At 49.4% G+C, this 13,474-nt stretch overlaps 1 protein-coding gene across 1 annotated transcript in view; it reads left to right on the plus strand.

Annotated features, from left to right (window-relative positions):
* POLR1A (RNA polymerase I subunit A) overlaps window positions 1–13,474 on the plus strand; it is a 73,493-nt gene that overhangs the window by 17,882 nt on the left and 42,137 nt on the right. The window contains exons 10-13 of the mRNA XM_045979335.1: window positions 316–486; window positions 636–758; window positions 3,034–3,264; window positions 9,827–10,081. Of these exons, the coding sequence (XP_045835291.1) occupies window positions 316–486; window positions 636–758; window positions 3,034–3,264; window positions 9,827–10,081 (780 nt within the window). The remainder of the gene's footprint in view (window positions 1–315; window positions 487–635; window positions 759–3,033; window positions 3,265–9,826; window positions 10,082–13,474) is intronic.

The following is a 13,474-nucleotide window of genomic DNA, read 5'->3' on the forward strand; positions in this document are numbered from 1 at the left end:
AAACTGTGAAGTAGTAAATGTGTATTGGTTTTTAAAAAAAAAAAAAAAAGGAGCTTGCTTATAAAATTGAGTTCATTTTACTATCCAAAAAAGATAGGCTAGTAAATGTGTAACAGGCCAGATGTTTTGTTGATAGAAACTGAGAAGATTGATTTATTAGTGCTTTTGCCACTGATCTGTCAGGTTCAGAAGACATGAAGGCAGACTCCAGAGCTCATCATTTGTCAGAGAGAGAGTAAGGAAGAAAAATAAAACCAAGCCTGGCCTTTCTGAGGTTTTTCCATCGTGCCTGTTTTCTTGGTTGTATCTTGCCAGGAAAAAGACTCTTCTGTTGTTCTGGACCGATCCTTTTTGAGTTTGCTTCCAGGCCAGTCCCTCACAGACAAACTTTACAACATTTGGATTCGTCTTCAAAGCCATGTCAATATTGTGTTTGATAGTGAGATGGACAAATTAATGATGGAAAAGTATCCCGGCATCAGACAGGTGAGCAGAAAGTTGGATCCCCATTGTGAGGTGGAGGGGCTAAATAATAAACATATCGAAACAAGAAAATAATAAGTATATTTGACTCTTGTTTCTTTCTTTCTTTTTTTTCTTAACAATGCTTTCTGTGGGTTTTTTCCTGCATAAAGATCCTGGAGAAGAAGGATGGCTTATTCCGAAAGCACATGATGGGGAAGCGAGTAGACTACGCGGCCCGCTCAGTCATCTGCCCAGACATGTACATAAACACCAACGAAATTGGAATTCCCATGGTGTGTGTGGAGGGGCCTCCCCGGCTACTGTCAGGTGGCAGATGGGAATGTTGAGGGCTGGGGAGAAGGGGTATAGCAGACTATGGTGGCTTGGGTGGGGACTTTATGCTTCTTCCTGAACAAGCCATTTAGAGGGGGCACGAGGCTGTGTGATGGTGTTGGTTTCACTCCTTGCCAAGTCTCCAAACACCTGCCTCCAAGGAAGACGCACTTCCTGGTGGGCAGGCAGGGAGCTGACTGCGGGGCGGTCCACATCCTTGCCTATGTGTCTCCCCCCAACTTCTCAGAGTCTAGTCTAAACCTTCCTGGTCAAATGGAGTGTATGACAGAGATGAAGAGGGAAACGGGGATTTGCCCCCCATGCAGTTGCCTGGCATTAGGAGTCAGGAATGTGTACCCTTAGTTGCCAGACCCGGGAAGGGGAGAGCGCCCCCCCCAGAGAGGGCTGTGTGCGTGTCATCCATCCTTCAGTTCCTCCGGGGTAAGCGGTTTGCCCCATCCACCCATTAGTGTTTCCTCGGGGAGCCGGCCTCCTCCTCTCACTTCCCCACCCGTTCAAGCTGTGGTGCTCATTAGCAGCAGCGCTTTAATCGGCTTCCTCCTTAATGGACCTTGAGGTCAAATATGAAGATGGTTTAATTCCCTTTGTGGAGAGTCTCATTTCCTCCTATGCTGCCCCCTCTGCTGCTCTCAGGGGAGTGCTGGAAATGAGTGGAGCTCAAGTGTTCTGATGGCCTCCGGCAAGGCCACTGCCTCATCTCTCTGGGGCACACTTGGCTCCCTAGGCAAGGACACAAATGTGAGAGGACAGGAGTCAGAGAAAGCTTAGCCCTGTGTCCATCGCCTCCTAGAACCATAGGTCTTTCCACCCAGAAGCTGGGTCAGGTGGCAGAGAAAGGCCTTGTGAAGCCCAGTGGTGACCTTCCTGAGTCTGAGGCCCTGGGAAGAAAGGGCTATTTACTGGCGTTCCTTGCTTTCTCCATACCAAAGGCGTGGGCTACCCCACCAGGCTTTGGCTTCACAGATGCCTAAAGCATCCCAGCTTTGGGAGAGACCGTAGGTGCTACCTCCTCTTTTTACCTTCAAGGGTGCCAGGCCTCCCTTTCTTGGATCTGGTTTCGTTCCATAATGGCTGGTCCTAAGGAGGGACTCTGGAGTTTCTCCTCTGCCTACCCCTAGCCTGTTCCAGGTCTCAGGGGGTGGTACTCACAGGATGGCTGTGAGGAACTAACTGTGAGGCTACCTCTTGGTCCCTTATGGCACACACTTCCCAGAGAGCACTGTGGAGAGGTGTTATGGGAGCAAGGAACCGAAGTAAAGTTTGGCGAATAAGCTAGAGTTGAGCAGTGAACCAGACAGACTAGAGCGTCCCCTGAGAAGCTCACGTTCCAGTGGTGGAGACGAATAAACAAATATGTAGGAGCATAAACCCTCTGTCAGGCAGTGGTCAGTGCATTAGCAAAAGTGGGGCAGGTGACAGGGAAAGGGAGCGCCGCCTGGGGTGGCAGGTAAGGCTATTGACCGTGGCATCTGAGCAGAGACCTGGACAGAATCCAACCAGTTCTTTACGTCAGACTCCTGAGAGGCTCTGATGTAGTTAAGTGCATTTGGAAGCATCAGAGGGTTTGTGATATTCAGTAGCTTAGAAACTCACTTAACCAGGGAACTCGTTTTTCTTGGAGTATATTGCAGGTCTAGCATTAAGTGGAACACTGCATCTTACCGTGTATGAGGAGACCGAATCAGTTTCATCTCAAGCACCACCTTGATCATAGAGGCAGCTGAAATTGCCGGGTAGAGGCTCTGAGGCCATGTCTGGGCTCGGGGCAAGGGCCACGATCACTTAGTGAGGTCTGCGGGAGTGGGCAGGGCTGCGGTGTGGTACTTGAGGGGTGGTATTGGCCACCTCTCTCAACCTGGTGTCCCATCCTGGGTTCCCTGTGGGGACTGTGAATTGATCAGTGGGTGAGGAAATGATGAAGTTTTAAAACGGGATACCGACATTCCAGTGTGAACACTGCAACACTCAGATTATTCTCTTCAGACAGGCTGCTAGGAAAGGAGGCCCACTCTCTATTCTCTAAAGACCTCAAGTCTAGAAAAATGGCTCTGTGGACAAGACAGACAGGATGTTGCTTTCTCCCCAAAGGACCTTTGTGGCAAGGATAGCACCTCCGTGTCTTGGGGAAGAAGTTGCACAGCCTGTCGAGTCAGATTTTGAATCCGTATCATCTTTTTTGCCTCCCCTGAATTTTCATATCCATTCCATTTCCAGGTGTTTGCCACAAAACTGACCTACCCTCAGCCAGTCACCCCCTGGAATGTTCAGGAACTGAGGCAAGCCGTCATCAATGGCCCCAATGTGCACCCAGGAGCCTCCATGGTCATCAACGAGGACGGCAGCCGCACAGCCCTGAGTGCCGTTGACCTGACCCAGCGGGAGGCCGTGGCCAAACAGCTCCTGACACCAGCCACGGGGGCACCTAAGCCCCAGGGGACAAAAATTGTGAGTAGTGGGCCGATTTGATCAGGGCCTCTCCTATGACTGCAGATCACGTGTGCTGATCCCCGGATGAAGCTTTCCCCGCATGTGGGTGTTTCTTCGGGGCTTCATCGTGCTTGCTTTACCTCCCCAGCTGGAGCTGGAGTTCCCAGGATCTTGACCCCATGATTAAATTCACTTGGCTCTTCCATGTCATGCAGCACAGTGCTGGTTACCCATCAAGGTTTGAGAAATGCTCTCTAATAATAACTCAATTATGATCCTGGGGCAGGCAACTTTGCTGTCTTTAAGCAGGGTGAATCAAAGGTGGTTCTCAGATCATCAGCCGTATCATCCCTAGAGCCTGTGAGAAATGCACATTGAGCCTCTCCTCCCCACCCCCCGCAAAATGGGTTAGAACTCTCTGGGAATGGGGCGCAGGAATCTGGGCTTTAACAAGCGCTTTGGGGGCTTTCTTTACATGCTAGCGTTGGAGGACTGCCCTAAAGGAAGGAAGTGTCCTGTGTGGTCTGTCCGTGATGACTGATAACCCACAGGTTGCATCTGATGCCTCATTTTCTGGCGATTGCTGGTGGCTGTCCATGGGACAGTGTTAAGGGATCCTAAGGCTTTGCTGGGCTCCACTGGAAAGAGTACATGACTGATGAGCTGGGGGTGTGAAATCCGTGGGTGAGCTCATTTGTGTCCTGTTAAAGATGGCCATTTATACGGGGGGCAGTGGGGGAAGCATAACAAATGACCCCTAGCCAGGCAGTAGCAGAAGAAGTTGTTGAGGTGAAATGGATTTTTATTCAGGTTTGGTTGGTGGGTGAGTGCACGGCATCGGGCTGACTGAGTGCATTTTCCTCAGCACGTTTCCTCTGTGCCTTTGTGCGACATCTCCTTGCATTCTGACTTGGGCACACCAAGTGGTGGATCAAGATCTTCTTTCATGAGTCCGAGCTCTGCAGAGTCTCTCTCAGCCTGGATGGAGCTTCAGAGGAGGAACAGAGAGGATTAGGGAGGCCTTGCTGTGGTGACCGTTGGTTCCTCCCCACAGCCTGCTGTCTCGCTGCTTCTCTGTCTCAGAGCTTTGCCAAGGCGGAGCAGGAGCTCGCTGCCTGTGTTCCACTTTGGTGGTAGGTGACATGGGTGGACACAGATCAAGTCACCTACTTTGTTCTTTTCTAGTGCATTAAGTAGGTTTATGTTCAGGCTCACGGGGATCATTCTGCCTTTCTCAAGGGCCTGGTGTCTGGGTAGGAGCTTTGTGAGAGATGCAGGAGAACTCAAGGCGTACTTCACGTAACTTAGGGTGGAGTGAGACAAACATGTAGTCTTCATATTACCTCAAGCCAAACATACCGAAGAGTCTCCAAGTCAGACAGACTGAGAGGAGAGGAGAGTGGGGTCAGGTGGCATGGAGGACCCTCCCCTCATCCTGTTCTCTCCACCGCCGCTCTTCGGCATTCACCACAGACAAGGTCCCACGACTCTGGAGTTTATGGCGTGGTGGGGACAGGGAATGTTCGGCCCCACGGCTCAGTGGTGTGGCGGCTTTAGTAGGGAATTAGTGGCAGAGGCCTGTGGCTTTCTGTGCTTGGTGCTCAGGAAGAAAGGTGGCTGAGAGGAATGTGCAGGGTGGGAAGGCCGGGAGGGTTTGGAGTCATCGGGAGGCAGGTGAGCCAGCCTGAGGACTGTAGGGAAGGGAAGGTATGGCAGGGATGTTTCAGAGAGAGAGCCAGACGGGACTTAGAAAGTTTGGGAGTCGGGGCTGTGGAAGACACAAGAGGGGATAACGAAGCCCTGGAGTGCCCTGGAAGGAGATGCACGCAGCCCCTGGGAAGTGAGGTGGTAGGGAGTCTGAAGGCCCATGTCTTGGGAAAGGTGGGTGTGTGGGACTTAAGGGCCGGAGAGTTAGGAAAATGGGATTTTCAGAGTGTTAAACTCTGAGCACAAAGTACAATGGAGAGAAAAAGGGGGGACTCATTGGGGCTGAAATGCGGGAACAGGAGGAAGGCAGGGTGGACCAGGGAAGCTGAGGGAGAAGAGAGTGGGGGGCTGGGCCACCTCATTTGACATCAGCATCTGTTTCCCACACGTGGTTGTGCAGCTCTTCCAGGTCAAGAACAGTCCCTGGGTGTCTTCAGCTCGAAGGGGCACTTGTTAGATGCTTGTGAAATTTGAGAAGAGTGAGGAAACCACGGGAAGGGGCATCTGAGTTGTCCTAGTGAAGGTCACTGGTGACGCAGGAAAGCAGTCTGAACAGCGGGAGGAGCCAGGTCCCTCTCATGAGGAGCTCTCATGAGGCAGCGAAGCCTGGAGCTAAGGGCATTTGAAAGAAGCAGAACGATCCCAGGTTTCTGATGTAACTGGGATGTGGGGATGAGGCAAATGCAAGGAGAACTTCACATGGCCTTAGTTACGTCTGTAGGGTCGGAGGTGACTGGAGATCCAGGGCTTAGGAGAGGAAAGGTTGGCCCGCTGCCCCGCATGGCTCAGTGCCTGGGAAGTGTCTGAAAAGAGCAGCAAGGTCGAATGTGGTCAGCTCGGTCGCTGATCTTCCAACTTAAGTTCCAGCCCTAGGCACACTGTCCCCACTCTCTCCTCCTGCCTCACCTCTCAGCTCGCCCCTCACACTCTAGCTGGCCCCTGTCGGGGCTGTGCGCATGTGCATTTGTGTCCCTGTCTGCATCTCTTTGTCCTCCCCGTCTCCCCGGCCAATCCTCGCTAGTCCTGCAGGTCTCTGTGAAGCCCTCATCCTCTAGGATAGGGGTCTGTGAACTTCTCCAGCAAAGGCCCAGGTAGTAAATATTTTAGGCTCTGATGCAGCTGATGAGCCTGCCTTTGTAGTGTTGGAGCCCCCATGGGCAGTGCACAAATGAATGGGCCTGGCCGTGTGCCCGGAAGACTGTTTCCGAAAGCAGGTGTCCCACTTGTGTGCTATAGTTTGCCGCTCTCAAAACTTGTATGAGGTCCCCGTTGTGTTCCCTCCACACCCTCAGCCTTTCTCAGCCCCCCCCCCCCCTTCTCACCGCATTGTGTTGTCACAGTGCGTGCACCATTCATCCTCCCTCCAGTGGCTAAATGCTGTGAGGGTGCAGGCCGGGTGTTCTGCTCAGCTCCCAATGTGGAGGAGGTGCCCAGGGCACCCCCGTGGGGCAAATGGATCCAGGCTGAGGTGCAGGAGGCTCTGAGGTTGGAAGGCCATGTTAGACCTGGTAATCCCATGGGCAAAGACAGGAAGGGACTTCATGAAGGAAAAGCAGTTCTTACATCAAGACCTAGGGACCTAGGGACTAAGGATGATTATTTTTATTTTCCAATAACATTACACACAGTGCTTACTTATGTAATCACATGCACGTATACTTCTAATTTATTTGTGTATTTAGAAGACTTTGGTTAACACATTGTCTGTAGGTTGGCACCGGCCCGAGGGCTGGAGGACGTGAGCAGGAGGGAGAGAGCCAGGGTCCCCGGAAGGACACACCGCAGGTTAGGCAGGAAGGGAAGGGATGACTGACAGGACCCATTTCCCCTGGGAGTGTGAAACCTCTGTCCCTTCCTCTGGGCCTTGTAAGTCAGGAGGAGGTGGCCAGGATGGCTGAGTCTCATTTCCCAGCGCAGCAGCCTGCCAGAAGCTGCTCTTTGGCTCTGCAAACTCTGACCCGGGCACTGGGGCATGCTAATTTTCACTGCAGTATTTATTTAGAGAGCAGAGAAAGGAAGGGCCTCAGGTTTGGGTTGGCGAGCGGAGCTCTCTGTGCTCCAGGGCTTCTGTTTGGATTGGCCGCTGCCTGCTAGACTGGCCTGCGTGCCTTCCCAGCTGTGGGGTTTGCTTATGCTGGAGGATGTCTCGAATTTACGAGACTCAAATCCGAGGCCCATCCTGGGGTTTTGGGCCTGGGCCACAGGTCTGGGCAGTTTCTCTCTGGAGAGGCTAAAGAAATAAGACCTTGAAAGTCAGCTCAGGCTCTGTGATGTGCCCTGGGCAGACCCTCATGGGAGTCCACAGGAGTTCGGGTCTCCTTGGAAACATGGATGTGGGAGCAGAGAGGGGTAGGTTTGAACTCCTTGGGGAGCGGGAAGATTGCCTCATTGCTAAGTGCTTTTAGGACTGCGTTTTAGAATTCCAGTGTTTTGCTCCCTACTTTCCTGACCTGGAGGAAACTTTCAGCTCAGCTGAAAGTGTGTGTGTTGTGTGTTTGTGTGTGTGTGTGTGTGTGTGTGTGTGTGTGTGTGTGTGTGTGTAGGATGGGGAGAATCTTTGTTCACTTCTGGCCTCTCTCTGTGGCTGCCTTTCTGGTTCAGCTTCATAAATATGGGCAACACAAGAAGAGACCAGACAGAATAATTTGTTATTCCCAGCCTGTTGCCTGCTGTGATTTGGGGGAGCTTGAGTGAGAGGGGTCTGAGCAGGCCCCATAACTGCTCTGGGCTGCTCAGGGGGCCTGCAGAGTCGTTGGGGCAGCAGCTGCCTTCGTGCGTTCGCTTTTTAAAATAACATTCATGTTCATCATTTAGGAAACCTGGTAGTTGATACAAGGGGAGTTGAAGGGCAAAATGAGGCTTAATGAGCCTTCCACTGAAATCAGCTTTGTGGGGAGTGCTGTCCTGTCAGGAGGCCATGACCAGTGGCATATTGGTAAGGGGGAAAAGTGTGAATGGTGGCCATCATTATGAAATAGAATTCCTTGTGGTTTTTGTTCTGTTCTCTAAGTTGTTTTGCTTTTTTTGTTTGTTTGTTTTTATTTTATTTTATTTTTTAATTTATTTATTTTTTCAGCGTAACAGTATTCATTGTTTTTGCACAACACCCAGTGCTCCATGCAATACGTGCCCTCCCTATTACCCACCACCTGTTCCCCCAACTTCCCACCCCCAACCCTTCAAAATCCTCAGGTTGTTTTTCAGAGTCCATAGTCTCTTATGGTTCGCCTCCCCTTCCAATTTTTTTTTTTTTTATAAACATATAATGTATTTTTATCCCCAGGGGTACAGGTCTGTGAATCGCCAGGTTTACACACTTTACAGCACTCACAATAGCACATACCCTCCCCAATGTCCATAACCCCCTCCCCTTCTCCCAACCCCACCTCCCCCCAGCAACCCCCAGTTTGTTTTGTGAGATTAAGATTTTGTTTGTTTTTTTAAAGATTTTATTTATTTGACAGATCTCAAGCAGGCAGAGAGGCAGGCAGAGAGAGGGGGGGAGGCAGGCTCCCCATTGAGCAGAGAGTTCAAGCAGAGAACCCGAAGCGGGGCTTGATCCCAGGACCCTGGGCTCATGACCTGAGCTGAAGGCAGAGGCTTTAACCCACTGAGCCACCCACGCGCCCCATCTGTCCTCTAAGTTTGTCCGTATTTTCTAATTCCCGCCACAGTGAGCATAGCACTTGTGCAGTAATTCTTGCTCTCCTTAAAAATGGTTGAAGATCTCTTTAAAAAAAAAAAAAAGTGTGGAAGTAATACATGCTCATTGTCACAGGAACACTACGATGGGTGGAGGTTAAAGGTGGTAGGTACTCTATGCCTTACTTCCCCATGTGCTCTTGCCCAATGGAATCCATGGTCACGGCTGGGTAAGGATCCCAGGAGCCTTTTCCCTGATGGATATAGATATGTATGGAATTGGCGTTGGGTTTTCATTTACCTCATCCTGTCACCCTAGATGGCACGTGGATTTTTTGTTGATGGTGTTGTTTTACTGGAATATGTTATTGCCATCACTTCGGGACTAGTATAGATTTAACTCGGGTTTTTTCATCATCACATAACATTCCGTAGTGTGTTTATGTACATAGTGTGTATATGCCCGTGCCACTTCCGTGGGGCAGCCCGAGTTAGTCCAGGTTTTTCCACTGTAAACACTGCTGCCTAATCATACATGTTTGTATAACCTTACATTGTCACTTTTTTCCCTCTGAAATGCCAAAAGGAAATGAGTTTTAAATGTTCTTAAATCTGTTGTCAGATGGCTTTCCCAAAAGACTGTGGCAATTTAAATTTCTTATTAATGTCTTAAGTGCAAAAAAAAGTCTTCAGAAGGCATTGAACTGGGAGTCAGAGCCCTATGTTCCAGTGCTGGCTCCACCATTTGAGGCTGGGTGAAGTCGTTCTAAAACGTGGGATTTGCATTTAGGATCACGTACCCACGTGGGACTGTGGGTCTGCCCGCAGATCCAGAGGTCTGCCAGGCCTTTTCAGACCAGGGGTTTCACAGTTGAACATACAGATGTGCTGTCTTCACATGTGTCCCTTTGTCTCCCAAGACCTAATAGCCAGAGGAATCCACGACTCTGGAAAGGCCATGTCTCTCAGAAGAAGACAGAGACTCCGAGACAGGGGTCTGGAGCTTCCTCTCCTGCTGTATCTCTGAGCCCAGAGCCAGGATCAGGGCGAGGTTGAGCTTCTAGCTATTTCTCAGAGATTTCTAGGGCCTCACTCCAGACTAACAATGCCGCTTTGATTTGGTTGACTAAAACATGAGATGGACAGAAGTCACATGCACAGCAGGCCGAGGTGAGCTCTAGGATACTGAAGTTGTCACTGACCAGCCCCCTTTCCTCCGCTCTGCCCGCAGGTGTGCCGGCATGTGAAGAATGGGGACATCCTCCTGCTGAACCGACAGCCCACCCTGCACAGACCCTCTATCCAGGCACACCACGCCCGCATCCTGCCGGACGAGAAAGTCCTACGGCTCCACTATGCTAACTGCAAGGCGTATAATGCTGACTTCGATGGAGATGAGATGAATGCCCACTTCCCCCAGAGTGAACTGGGCCGGGCTGAGGCCCATGTCCTGGCCTGCACAGATCAGCAGTACCTAGTCCCCAAGGTAGGTCTGACCTTGAGGCCGTTTCGTGGTCATCGCACAACTTGGCAATTCAGGTCTGGGCTCTTGCCAGCTTCTGGGGTCAGTGGGTAGCTCTAGGGCCAGGGGCCCATGGCATAGAGGGTTCTGGCTTCTTCCAGGTGGGGCTTTCAGCTCTCTGGCTGCTCAGAGGGTAGAAACCAGTAGTTGTGTAATAGGTCTTATCTGCCGGACTTACGTTTGGATTTTGAAATGTATTAGCCACCGACAAGCATTAGCATCCCGGCAGTGATGGTCCTCCTGATCCCCAGATGACTTTGATCCTTTGAGTTCTGACAAGCATGAGTTTTAAGAGACAACTTAATCGCGAAGGCCCACAGTGAGATCCCTCTAGCCCATAGAAGTGTCTTCTCTTTGAATGCCTGCTTTCTCTCTCTGAGGTTGATCCTTAAAAGCAGACCCATGTGGTCATGGCTGTCTGGTGGGGTACGTGGGAAGGATTCAGCTTCCCTGCCCCTTGCCTGGCCAACTGACCCATTCTGTTAAGTGGCAGTGGCCTGAGCCATCGAGTGTTGATGAGAACAACAGAGTAGGGATAGAGCCAGACTGCAGGAAATAGAATAGAGGATGTTCCGGACATCACTTACTCCTCACTACCCATCCTAAGGCCTGGAGCCTTTCAAATTATCAGCCGTTTGCATCACAGTGATTCACAGTTATACGTCATTCACTTGGGTTGTGGTAGAATGTGAAAGAACCAGTAGTAATAGTAACATGGAGTTATGGCTGCCATTTGCCAAGCACTTTGTCTAGCAAAGTACTTGGGAGGCTTCCCCTTTCACTGTCATGCAGCCGTTGGAGTAGGTGCTGTTAGTGTCCATGTTTACACGTGGAGAAGACAAAAGGGCACTGAACTTGCAGCAGGACCCTGCTGAGAACGCAGAGAAAGTTACAGGGAGCTCCCAGCTACTTGGGGCTTTGCTGCTTTCCACCTCCGTGGGTCTTGCCCCGCTTCTGCAGAAGAAATGGAACTTCTCCACACAGTTGAGCATGGGAAGCTGCTGTTTGAGTTTAACTCTCATTCCCTTCTCTGCCCACTTCAGCCAACACTGGATTAGTGAAGGGGCTAATGTAGGAAGGAGGGATGAAAGGCCCACTGAGGTCCCTTGGAAGTTAGAATAATAATTTTCGTAACTTGAAAATTGATTTTTTGCCTTTTTTTTTTTTTAAAGATTTATTTATTTATTTATTTACTTGACAGAGATCCCAAGTAGGCAGAGGGGCAGGCAGAGAGAGAGAGAGAGAGAAAGAGAGAGTGGAGGAAGCAGGCTCCCTGCTGAGGAGAGAGCCCGATGCGGGGCTTGATCCCAGGACCCTGAGATCATGACCTGAGCCGAAGGCAGAGGCTTTAATCCACTGAGCCACCAGGCGCCCCGATTTTTTGCCTTTTCACACAAATAAGAGTTGTGGCTGTCATTGAGGCAGCAGTAAAAGCCACCATCCAGGGGCGCCTGGGTGGCTCAGTGGGTTAAACCACTGCCTTCGGCTCAGGTCATGATCTCAGGGTCCTGGGATCGAGTCCCGCATCGGGCTCTCTGCTCGGCAGCGAGCCTGCTTCTCTCTCTCTCTCTCTCTGCCTGCCTGTCTACTTGTGATCTCTCGCTGTCAAATAAATAAATAAAATCTTAAAAAAAAAAAAAAAAAAAAAAAAAAGCCACCATCCATTGAGCACTTCCCGAGCAGCAGGCATTGCTCTAAGCTGTTTGCAGACGTTCTCTTAGCCCTCCCAACAACCTGGTGAGATAGGTTTTCAGAAGAGGAATTTTCAGAAGAGGAAATTTTCAGAAGAGGAAACACAGAGGAGTAACTTGCCAGCCAGCGATGAGGCAGGAACTTGAACCTAGCACCTTTGACTCCCAAGTCCATGTACATCATGGGTCATTACTCTCACTTACCAGGCAAGGTGGGGGATGAGGCCACATAGCAGTAAGTGGATGCCAGGACCGAACTGGCTCTCTGACTGGAGTGGCAGGGCCTCATTTCCCCACGGGAGACACCACCAGGAAGCGCCAGATAGTTCGCTTGTGGCACTGGACGCAGTGAGAGTTGGAGTGGGGATTTGGGGTGCTCTGAGGTTCTCAGACCAATGAACTTGAATGTTCCATACTTCATTTTGATTGAATAAAGTCCTACAAGGACTTCATGCTTACACCGCGTCCTTCAAAGGGCTAAGCTGTTTAAATCCAGATGTGCCTCAGCATATGTTTGCCTACCCACGGATTTTAGGTCAAGAGATAGGCAGAACACAGATAAGTAAGCTTACATCAATGGATTACATTCTTGGGGGGAAGAAACTTCCAAGGGGTGACCCAAGGGTTCACTTCACTTTCCATCAGTTTTCTTTAGTCAGAGGCACAGAGTTCTTGATTCTTGATAAATTTCATTTAATCCTTAGTGTAAATGCCAAGGCATGGGATCTATTTTTGCTCATGTTTATAAAAAAGCAACATGTCTTAAACTACTTTGGTGATAAAGTCCTAAAGAGAACAGGAACTGACACTTTTTGGGAGAGAGGGGGTAGTTTTTTCCCTTATTTGTATTTCCCTTTGTTTATTAACCTATTTCTTCTGCTTCCAGATTCTGTTCCTTGATTAACCATAGTACCTGATTAAAGTACATTTTATTTTATTGTTTATGTGTTTAGTAGAGTTGCATGGTATTTTCTTACTTAAAATAGGAAGTGAATGATACCAGTTCTTTCTTTCCTGAGAAAACAGTTAAACTTTTCATTGATGTGTTTCTTTGTGGGTTTTTTCTTCTGTTTTTTGTATTTTTTGAGGGCCAGTGCCTTGTGGAAAGTTTTTTGGTTTGTTTTTTTTTTACTAACAAGGTTTGAGAGTCTCCTGGCTCCATCCACTTAGCCCAGAAAATTCAAGTCCTGGAATACTCTAATTCTCAAAGCATCCTGACCAAAGGCATTAATTGTAATGTCATTTTGCTGTGATATTAGGTGGAATAGGATAGCTAACAGTTATCTGGGTTTTTGATTGAGAGATGGTCTTTCTGATCCTAAGCAGGATTTGGGAAATCCAGAATTATAAGTAGTCCCTTCGTAAATTGCTTTAATCAGCATTCCTCCCTACGATTCATGATTATTGCATTGAAAGCAATTTAGCCAAGAAGGTGATTTTCTAGTCATGGAAAAATCTGGATGGAGAGAAGGGAAGGCACTGAATAGATCATATAACTTGTAATTATGTTCTTAAAGGAAGAAAACAAAAAGAAAAATCTATATCTGCCCCCCAAAGACTGTGGGATGAGGCAAATGCGTAATACTGGTTTGGGTTAAACCCCTCTCACCCCAACTAAGCAAAATAAGACCTTGTCTTTGGAACAAGATGCAGAGTATAATTTTTT

Source organism: Meles meles, chromosome 15 (assembly GCF_922984935.1).
Source record: "Meles meles chromosome 15, mMelMel3.1 paternal haplotype, whole genome shotgun sequence".
In the NCBI taxonomy this organism is placed as follows: Eukaryota; Metazoa; Chordata; class Mammalia; order Carnivora; family Mustelidae; genus Meles; species Meles meles.